The sequence below is a fragment of the Triticum dicoccoides genome, chromosome 4A (genome assembly GCF_002162155.2).
Source record: "Triticum dicoccoides isolate Atlit2015 ecotype Zavitan chromosome 4A, WEW_v2.0, whole genome shotgun sequence".
Lineage (NCBI taxonomy): Eukaryota > Viridiplantae > Streptophyta > Magnoliopsida > Poales > Poaceae > Triticum > Triticum dicoccoides.
The window spans coordinates 160,571,069-160,581,704 of NC_041386.1; the positions used below are offsets into that span (position 1 = coordinate 160,571,069).

At 44.8% G+C, this 10,636-nt stretch overlaps 1 protein-coding gene across 2 annotated transcripts; it reads left to right on the forward strand.

Moving 5' to 3' along the window:
• The first annotated feature begins 9,141 nt into the window (after positions 1 to 9,141).
• Positions 9,142 to 10,308, forward strand: LOC119288810 (universal stress protein PHOS32-like). Of its 2 annotated transcripts, none has more exons than XM_037568347.1 (3): positions 9,142 to 9,419; positions 9,495 to 9,741; positions 9,915 to 10,308. In XM_037568347.1, the coding sequence occupies exons 1-3, from the start codon at positions 9,233 to 9,235 to the stop codon at positions 9,988 to 9,990; spliced, it is 510 nt and encodes a 169-aa protein (XP_037424244.1). In that variant the 5' UTR covers positions 9,142 to 9,232; the 3' UTR covers positions 9,991 to 10,308. The 2 variants fall into 2 exon arrangements, with proteins under 2 accessions (XP_037424244.1, XP_037424245.1); XM_037568348.1 differs by having other exon boundaries at positions 9,146 to 9,419; positions 9,504 to 9,741.
• The last annotated feature ends 328 nt before the right edge of the window (positions 10,309 to 10,636 follow it).

Sequence of the window (10,636 nt, forward strand, 5' to 3'; positions counted from 1 at the left end):
CTGGATACCCATGTTGGTTCCCACATGTTCCACGGTGATCTCATAAGATGAACCACGATGTCAAGGACTTAATCAATCCCGTATACAATTCCCTTTGTCTAGCGGTACGATACTTGCCCGAGATTCGATCGTCGGTATCTTGATACCTTGTTCAATCTCGTTACCGGCAAGTCTCTTTGCTCGTTCCGTAACACATCATCCCGTGATCAACTCCTTGATCACATTGTGCACATTATGATGATGTCCTACCGAGTGGGCCCAGAGATACCTCTTCGTCACACGGAGTGACAAATCCCAGTCTCGATTCGTGCCAACCCAACAGACACTTTCGGAGATACCTGTAGTGTACCTTTATAGACACCCAGTTACGTTGTGACGTTTGGCACACCCAAAGCACTCCTACGGTATCCGGGAGTTGCACAATCTCATGGTCTAAGGAAATGATACTTGACATTAGAAAAGCTTTAGCATACGAACTACATGATCTTGTGCTAGGCTTAGGATTGGGTCTTGTCCATCACATCATTCTCCTAATGATGTGATCCCGTTATCAATGACATCCAATGTACATGGTCATGAAACTGTAACCATCTATTGATCAACGAGCTAGTCAACTAGAGGCTTACTAGGGACATGGTGTTGTCTATGTATCCACACATGTATCTGAGTTTCCTATCAATACAATTCTAGCATGGATAATAAACGATTATCATGAACAAGGAAATATAATAATAACCAATTTATTATTGCCTCTAGGGCATATTTCCAACAGACTGTTGGGTACACTTTCTATCACAGATCCGAAGGCAAGATATTCGTTGCTAAGAATGGATCCTTTCTAGAGAAGGAGTTTCTCTCGAAAGAAGTGAGTGGGAGGAAAGTAGAACTTGATGAGGTAATTGTAGCTACTCCCTTATTGGAAAGTAGTTTATCACAGAAATCAGTTCCGGTGATCCCTACACCACTTAGTGAGGAAGCTAATGATGATGATCATGAAACTTCTGATCAAGTTACTACCGAACCTCGTAGGTCAACCAGAGTAAGATCCGCACTAGAGTGGTACAGTAATCCTGTTCTGGAAGTCATGTTACTTGACCACGACGAACCTACGAACTATGAGGAAGCGATGATGAGCCCAGATTCCGCAAAATGGCTTGAGGCCATGAAATCTGAGATGGGATCCATGTATGAGAACAAAGTGTGGACTTTGGTTGACTTGCCTGATGATCAGCAAGCCATAGAGAATAAATGGATCTTCAAGAAGAAGACTGACGCTAATGGTAATGTTACTATCTATGAAGCTCGACTTGTTGCAAAAGGTTTTCGACAAATTCAAGGAGTTGACTACGATGAGACCTTCTCACCGGTAGCGATACTTAAGTCCGTCCGAATCATGTTAGCAATTGCCACATTTTATGATTATGAAATTTGGCAAATGGATGTCCAAAATGCATTCCTTAATGGATATCTTAAAGAAGAGTTGTATATGATGCAACCATAAGGTTTTGTCGATCCAAAAGGTACTAACAAAGTGTGTAAGCTCCAATGATCCATTTATGGACTGGTGCAAGCATCTCGGAGTTGGAATATACACTTTGATAGTGTGATCAAAGCATATGGTTTTATACAGACTTTTGGAGAAGCCTATATTTACAAGAAAGTGAGTGGGAGCTCTATACATTTCTAATATTATATATGGATGACATATTGTTGATTGGAAATGATACTGAATTTCTGAATAGCATAAAAGGATACTTGAATAAGAATTTTTCAATGAAAGACCTCGGTGAAGCTGCTTATATATTGGGCATCAAGATCTATAGAGATAGATTAAGATGCTTAATTCGACTTTCACAAAGCACATACCTTGATAAAGTTTTGAAGAAGTTCAAAATGGATCAAACAAAGAAAGGGTTCTTGCCTGTGTTATAAGGTGTGAAGTTGAGTCAGACTCAATGCCCAACCACCGCAAAAGATAGAGAGAAAATGAAAGTCATTCCCTATGCTTCGGCCATAGGTTCTATCATGTATGCAATGTTGTGTACCAGACCTGATGTGTGCCTTGCTATTAGTTTAGCAGGGAGGTACCAAAGTAATCTAGGAGTGGATCACTGGACAGCGGTCAAGAACATCCTGAAATATCTGAAAAGGACTAAGGATATGTTTCTCGTTTATGGAGGTGATAAAGAGCTCGTCGTAAATGGTTACGTGATGCAAGCTTTGACACTGATCCGGATGACTCTAAGTCACAAACCGGATACATATTTTTATTGAATGGTGGAGATGTGAGTTGGTGCAGTTCTAAACAGAGCGTCGTGGCGGGATCTACGTGTGAAGCGGAATACATAGGTGCTTCGGAAGCAGCAAATGAAGGAGTCTGGATAAAGGAGTTCATATCCGATCTAGGTGTAATACCTAGTGCATCGGGTCCAATGAAAATCTTTTGTGACAATACTGGTGCAATTTCCTTGGCAAAGGAATCCAGATTTCACAAGAGAACTAAGCACATCAAGAGACGCTTCAATTCCATCCGCGATCAAGTCAAGGAAGGAGACATAGAGATTTGCAAGATACATATGGATCTGAATGTTGCAGACCCGTTGACTAGGCCTCTCTCATGAGCAAAACATGATCAGCACCAAGACTCCATGGGTGTTAGAATTATTACTGTGTAATCTAGATTATTGACTCTAGTGCAAGTGGGAGATTGAAGGAAATATGCCCTAGAGGCAATAATAAAGTTGTTATTTATATTTCCTTATATCATGATAAATGTTTATTATTCATGCTAGAATTGTATGAACCGGAAACTTAGTACATGTGTGAATACATAGACAAACAGAGTGTCCCTAGTATGCCTCTACTAGACTAGCTCGTTAATCAAAGATGGTTAAGTTTCCTAGCCATAGACATGTGTTGTCATTTGATGAACGTGATCACATCATTAGAGAATGATGTGATGGACTAGACCCATCTGTTAGCTTAGCACTATGATCATTTAGTTTATTACTATTGCTTTCTCCATAACTTATACATGTTCCTATGACTATGAGATTATGCAACTCCCGAATACCGGAAGAACACTTAGTGTGCTATCAAATGTCACAACGTAACTGGGTGATTATAAAGATGCTTTACAGGTGTCTCCGATGGTGTTTGTTGAGTTGGCATAGATCAAGATGAGGATTTGTCACTCCGATTGTCGGAGAGGTATCTCTGGGCCCTCTCGGTATCTCTGGGCCCTCTCGGTAATGCACATCACTATGAGCCTTGCAAGCAATGTGACTAATGAGTTAGTTGCGGGATGATGCATTACAGAATGAGTAAAGAGACTTGCCGGTAACGAGATTGAACTAGGTATGATGATACCGACGATTGAATCTCGGGCAAGTAACATACCGATGACAAAGGGAACAATGTATGTTGTTATGCGGTTTGACCGATAAAGATCTTTGTAGAATATGTAGGAACCAGTATGAGCATGCAGGTTCCGCTATTGGTTATTGACCAGAGATGAGTCTCGGTCATGTCTAGATAGTTCTCGAACCCGTAGGGTCCACACGCTTAATGTTCGATGACGATATGTATTGCAAGTTATGTGATTTGATGTAGCGAAGGTTGTTCGGAGTCCCGGATGTGATCACGAACACGACGAGGAGTCTCAAAATGGTCGAGACATGAAGATTCATATATTGGAAGGTTATGGACACTGGAAAGGTTTCAGATAGGTTCGGGCATTTTCCAGAGTACCGAGGGGGAGGGGTTAATGGGCCTTCATGGGCTTTAGTGGAAGAGAGGAGGAGGCGGAAAGTGGAGGGGTGCGCCCCCAAGCTCAATCCGAATTGGGAGGGGGGCGGCCCCCCCTTTACTTCTCTCCCTCTCCCTTTCCTTCCCCTCCTAGTTGGACTAGGAAAGGGGGGAACCTACTCCTAGTAGGAGTAGGATTCCACCCTTGGGGCGCACCCCATGAGGCCGGTCGCCTCCTCCACTCCTTTATATACGGGGGAGGGGCACCCCATAGACACACAAGTTGATTTCTTAGCCATGTGCGGTGCCCCCCTCCATAGATTTCCACCTCGGTCATATTGTCGTAGTGCTTAGGCGAAGCCCTGTGTCGGCAACTTCATCATCTCCGTCAACACGCCGTCGTGCTGACGAAACTCTCCTTCGTCCTTAGCTGGATCTAGAGTTCGAGGGACGTCACCGAGCTGTACGTGTGCAGATCGCGGAGGTGTCGTGGGTTCGATACTTGATCGGTTGGATCGCGGAGACGTTCGACTACATCAACCGCGTTACTCAACGCTTCCGCTTTCGGTCTACGAGGGTACGTAGACACACTCTCCCCTCTTGTTGCTATGCATCTCCTAGATAGATCTTGCGTGATCGTAGAATTTTTTTGAAATACTGCGTTCCCAAACAATCGCGGGCCTTGGCAACTAGCCGAGCACTAGGTTTTCACCCAGATATGTTCGAAGAACCTTCATCAAGTCTTGTGTATGGATCGCTGCCATCTCCACCGGGGACTGGAAGTAGGCTCCAGGCCTCCGCCGCCTGACCAGCCAGCAGCCACGTCGCGCGAGCAGCAGGGCGGCCCACAAGCCCCAGCCGCACCACCGGAGAGCCCTACACCACACCCCGCCGCTGGCCCAGGAGAGAACGACGCCACATACGCCCAACAGCCACCGCCGCCAGCCCGTGCCGTCGTGCTGCCGCGCCCCACGGCCGCGCCTCGCCGCCACTAGAAGAAAGCGTCCCGTGCCGCCATCCTCGGGCAGGAGGAGAAGAAGTCCCCGCCGCCGCCTAGGCTGAGAGGGCTTTGCCCGGTGACCTGCGCCGACGGCAGCGAGGAGGGGCGGAGGTGGGAGGAGGGGCGAGGGGTGGCAGATCTGGGCTCCCATCGGCCGCCCACAGGGATGGCATGAGGAGAGGAGATCTGGGCTGCTTTGGTGGATCTCCTACTAGGGAATTGGTATTTGCTTATGTATTCACACATGTATTTAAGTTTCCAATCAATACAATTCTAGCATGAATAATAAACCTTTATCATGATTAAGGAAAATAATAAAACCACTTTATTATTGCCTCTAGGGCATATTTCCAACACTCCAATAATCAATTGGTGGGAGCTTGTGCCACCATTTGTGTTCAACCGCTTGGTGTCATTCTTAAGGTCTTCCACAACTCGGTTCCACTTTGGTTGGCCCTTTAATTTAATCTAGCAATAGCTAAATCTGATTGGTTTCTTCTCGACTTGTTGAATCAAAGCGGCAACCAACACCGTCTATCAAACATTCAAAAAATAAAAGTAATCATGAGAATCCGACATTAAAAGCTAGCAATTCAAATTATGACAAAGTTTACAATTCAACTTACGTGAGTTTGGACTCCAATCCCACTTTGATTCTGGCCAAGCACGGAAGATTAGTGGTCGACAAACTTGTACACGTTTTCTTGGATGGTGGACCATCTATGTTGGAGGGAGACATCACTATATGTGGTAATGATAGGATGCAGCGCCACATATTCCTTGTGTTAGTGCTTGTGAATCTTCTCCCTACCCGTTGTCCTTTTGCTTCGTGCCACATATAGGGTCCATGATTGTGGCAAACCAAGCTTTGACCAACAAAATATCCTCAAATCCTATGAATGGAAGACCTCTTGCCCTGGGTGTTTCCGCCATTTTTCCTTCTTACTATGTGATGTTCCCCCAACTTCGAATGTACGACAATTTGGATTCCACAAGTCATATTCCATATCAGCCATAGGTTCATGACCATCATTGATCATCTCGGGCATGTAATCTCCTAAAATGATCATGATTCCGCAACTAATTCATTTTATGGCATATTCAACTAATCAATGCAATGTGACATACCAAATATAACTAACAAAAAGATACAGAATGGAGCAAAATTTGTACTCACTCATGCGAGCACAATCCATCAAACCGGACAAGGGAAGCCCGGATGCCGACGCTACCCATGCTTGTCCGTGCCCGTTGGAGGTGTGGCATGTCACACTCATCGCCGTCCTCCCCCTAGGTTTCCATAAGTCCATTTGGAATTGCCTAATCGGTCGTAAGATTGATGTTGATTGCCGGCGGGATGGACAGCGACTTCATTATTGTCGGCGGCATGATGGACGGAAACACAAAGGGGACAATCATCCTCGAGGTCCCCAATATCCTTGACCGGAACTCCCTGCACCGCCGCTTCCCTCTCGCGCTGCTTCCTTCGCCACTTCCTCTGAGCGACGTTCTCCGGCTTGCAGCTCGGAGCCATGGACGGGAGCCCCACGGAAGACGCTAAGGCAACATCCGTCGCGACGATGGGGACGGGGGGTACCTGACGAAGACATTTAGGGCGGCGGGTGGGGGTGGCGCTACGGATGGGAAAGCAAGGGTGGAGGACGGCGACCGCTAGGGCATGGGAAATGGATGACGGATGTGGGAGGAGGGCGATGGATTTGGTGCACTTGGTCAATCTGGTGCAATTCGGGGTGGGTCCTACCCATTGAATCCGATGTGGCGGACATGCCCTTGTGCGCCCGGGCCTCCTCATATACGCCCCCGACTTGGGCTGGATATGAGGGCTGTCGGTCAGCCCGAATGTATAGGGCTGGTTTGAGGAGCCCGACTGTGTAAGGTTTTTGTGACTGGTGAGTGACCGGACCATCCGCCCAGATGTACGAGGGGGTTTGAGAAGTCCGGTTGTAGACGCTCTTATCTCCCGCAAACAACATAGCAGGTGCGCCCATGTCTCGCTTGACGCGAGATGTAGGGCTGTCCCCCCCGAGGGAGCGTGAGACTAGCTCGCGGGATGCTACTACCTCATTTTTTGACATTTTTTATTTAATATTTTTACTTCTGTTTATTCTTTTAAATATTCTAAATATTTATTACAAAAAACACTCTACATAAGACATTTGAAACATGTTAATCTAGCATTTGTATAATGTTAATTGCGTATAGAAACAATGTTTGTTATGTATATGAAAAATGTATAAAAAAATACAATGTGTGTGATAAAAGCTAATCATGTATTTAAAAAAATGGTAATCAAGCATTTGAAAAAGATGTTAATCATCTATTGAAAAAATGTTGAACGGGTATAAAAAACGTTCCTAATGTATAGCAAAAATGTAAAATGTGCATTAAAAATTGAACATGAAAACATATATTTTTTAAAAAACGTTGATTACCTATCGAAAAAATGTTAATCATATACTTCAAAAAATAATTACCATGCATAAAGCATTATATATATCGAAAATGTACAATGTGGATGAAAAATGTTCCTACTGTATAAGAAAAATGTAGAAAATGTGTTAAAATTTTTGAACATACAAACACAAATTTCAAAAAATGTTGATAGTGTATTAAAATTATTATATAATATATTTAAAAATGTTAAACATAAAAATGTGCTGTTATATGCAAAAAAATTGCAATGTGTATGAAAAAGTAGTCATGAAACATATTTTTAAACTATTAATCACGTATTAAAAAATGGTGAAACTTGTTTAGAAAATTTCCTGCTTTATACTTAAAATGTCCCAATATGTATGAACAGTATAGACATGTGTTAAAGAAAAACAAAGAAAAGCGGTGAAAACCGTGTAAATGGAAGAAAGAAACACCACAGAAATGAAGAAAGCAAAAAACAGAAAGAAAACCACGAAAACCCACGAGGAAACAAAGAAAACAAGAAAAAGAAAAAACACCAAAGAAAATTACTAAAAACTAAGAAAGGAAAATAATAATAAAACAAAATATAATAGAATGTAAAATAAAAAAATATAAACAAAGAAATGAACTAAAGAAAAACCAAAGAAAAATGAGGAAAAATGAGAGAAAGAAAAGAAACAGATAGAAAACGATGGAAAACCCCTGAAAAAACCCGTGAAGAAATAATAAAAATGTGGAAGAAAAACTGAAAAGAAACCCCCCAAAGTCTACACCTAACGGTCGAAACACGAACGAATGAAGCTCTGAGCGAACGGTGAATGGAATAAAAACCTAACAAAACGGGTTGGTCAAATAACGACGAAGGGAAGAACCTTCAGACGAGCCGTGTGTACTTCTTGTTATAAGAGAGATATTAAAATCACTAATTGATGAGTACTCCTTGCAAAGATCACATCCACCTCCCGAGGTTGCGACAAGTGGCATCGCAACCTGTGAGTTTTCCTTTTTTTTGTTGATCTGTTTATTCAAAATATTTTATCTCTTAAACCGTGTGTCCAAATCTTGAACCATTTTAACCATTTGATTCCTCGTGTCGAGGTCTTTAAAATTAGAACCCATTTGATAGGCTTCGACGAGCTTTTTTCATAAAAAATGGACGGAAAAGCCACAACGGGAACATTTTTTTCCTTTCCGAAAGCAGATTCCAAGAGGCACAGCCATACCTCTCCCGGAGGAAAAAAAGAAAACTAATTTTGTTCGTTTTCGAGAGGCACGGCCTCTCGCAGAAGCAAAAAAAATGAATAATTAAAAAGCGTGTTTTTGACTTTTTTATCAAAAAGCAAAGAAAGATCGATAAAAACCGAGAAGAAAAAACCATTTAAAAAGCCAAAAACATGTGCCAAAAAATAAATAAAAATAAAATCTGAAGGGAGTACCTAAAACGTGACACGTGACGACGGTTGAGAGCATGGCGCCACCTCAAATGACCCTTGGGTAGGCTTCCGTAGAAGCGCTCCTCGATTAGTTTTTTTTAGGCAATCTCCTCGATTAGTTGCTCTTGCGAGATACTGCTCTGGCGCAACATAGCCCGTTCCAAGCGAGTCCTAGAACATACACACACATACACGCGTCCCGTGTCATCCGAAAACCAGGCACACGGACACGGAGTGTCGACACTGGCGGCCTGCCGCAACTGAGGGCGTGTCGACAGCGCGCGATGTGCCGCCGATTACCTTAAACAAGTCCAGCCTCTCTCTAGACACGAAGAATCCAGATCCCTGATCCCTATCCAGAAAAAGACGGGGCCCACCTGTCAGCCTTCCACGCTGCAAACCCCGGCGCCACGCGACCTGCCAAAAACCACGGGTAGCAGCTCCGGTTCCACCAAAGAACCGCGGATTCGAGTCCCCAAACCGCGAGCCATCCTCACGGTCACCGTGCAACATACTCCTATAAACCTTCGCGCCTGCACACAGCACTTCAACAAATCTCCATCAAGAAAGTGCACCCATCGACTCACAAAGCATAGACGAGTGCGAAGAAGAGATGGATCCAGCCGAGGGCCGAAGGATACTGGTGGCCGTGGACGAGGGCGACGAGAGCGTCCACGCGCTGCGATGGTGCCTCACCAACTTCGCCGCGCGCGGCGACGGCGAGCTTGCCCCACCGGACACCATCCTCCTGCTCTACGTCCGGCCCACGCCGCCCACCTACTCCGTGCTCGACGCCTCCGGTACGTACGTTCTGTCTTCACGAAGCGATCCTACGCTCATCCCGGCGTCGGGGACTAACCGGCCTGCACCGTAAGCCCCGCTAGGCTATATGTTTGCCAATGAGGCGACCGCCGCGATCGACGGGTACAGCCGGGCGGTGGCGGACGCGGTGGTGGACAAGGCGCAGAAGCTCTGCGCGCTCCACAGCAAAGAGAACGGCAAGGTGAAGGTGGATGTGAAGGTGGCGGTCGGGGACGCCCGGAGCGTCATCTGCGACATGGTGGACAAGCTCGGAGCCGACCTGCTGGTGATGGGGAGCCATGGCTATGGCTTTCTCAAGAGGTACGTAATTCTTTCTGACTTCTGTACTATGCCACACGCTGCACTCCAGGCTGCAGTGAGACCAGCGGGATTGCTCAACTGATAATTACTTGTAGCTATTCTAATATGTACGCCACTTCAGGTTCCTGTCAGAGTAGTGCTCGTGTGACCAAGAATTCTCGTTGGTTTTGCAGGGCTCTCCTCGGGAGTGTCAGCGATTACTGCGTCAGGAACGCCAACTGCCCCGTTCTCATCGTCAAGTCGAAATAACAGGGCGAACTGTTCTTGGGAGCGATGTGCTATTTGGCATTTACATCTAATGCAATGTCAAAAATGCTCTTATATTATGGGATGGAAGGAGTAGTCTTTATTATGCCTTCTATTTTCTTCATTCACTTTTGCTTCTTCATGTGTAACCTGCTAGAGGAGCTAAGGGGAAGTGTCAAGCAATGTCTCTCAAGATGCCCGCGACTTGTATATATGCCGCTGTTACTGCTCGGTTATCGGTTGAATTTATCTTATTAGACATGTTATTTAGCAGCTTGTCATACTTTCATCGGTCGGAATCGACTCAATGCACTTCTATTCTGAACTGTATGTGGAACACACGAACAAGAAGACAGATTGTGCCGACAAAAAACAGTCCATTCACCAGTCATCCCTCACAATATTCTTCTCTTTTAAACGGAGGCAAACGTTTCGTCTCAATGATTAATTAAGTAGAAGAGAATTACCTTGTTGATTATGAAAATCGGGCAAAAACCAGAGTAGACATACCACAACGAACTACTTACACGACATTAAACCCCACGTCCGCACAGGGAGCCCACGAGACGCTCTCAACACACATAGTACCCCCTAAGCGCGACAGTGGAGCGTGCAAGAAGATAACATTCATAAAGAATAACGTGGCAGT

What these genes read in the sequence shown, in the direction of transcription:
- LOC119288810 (XM_037568347.1), top strand. Translation starts at nt 9,233, where the DNA reads ATGGATCCAGCCGAGGGCCGAAGGATACTGGTGGCCGTGGACGAGGGC. An exon ending in CTCCGTGCTCGACGCCTCCG is followed by an intron (nt 9,420 to 9,494) that starts GTACGTACGTTC and finishes CTGCACCGTAAG; the next exon opens with CCCCGCTAGGCTATATGTTT. An exon ending in GGCTATGGCTTTCTCAAGAG is followed by an intron (nt 9,742 to 9,914) that starts GTACGTAATTCT and finishes TTGGTTTTGCAG; the next exon opens with GGCTCTCCTCGGGAGTGTCA.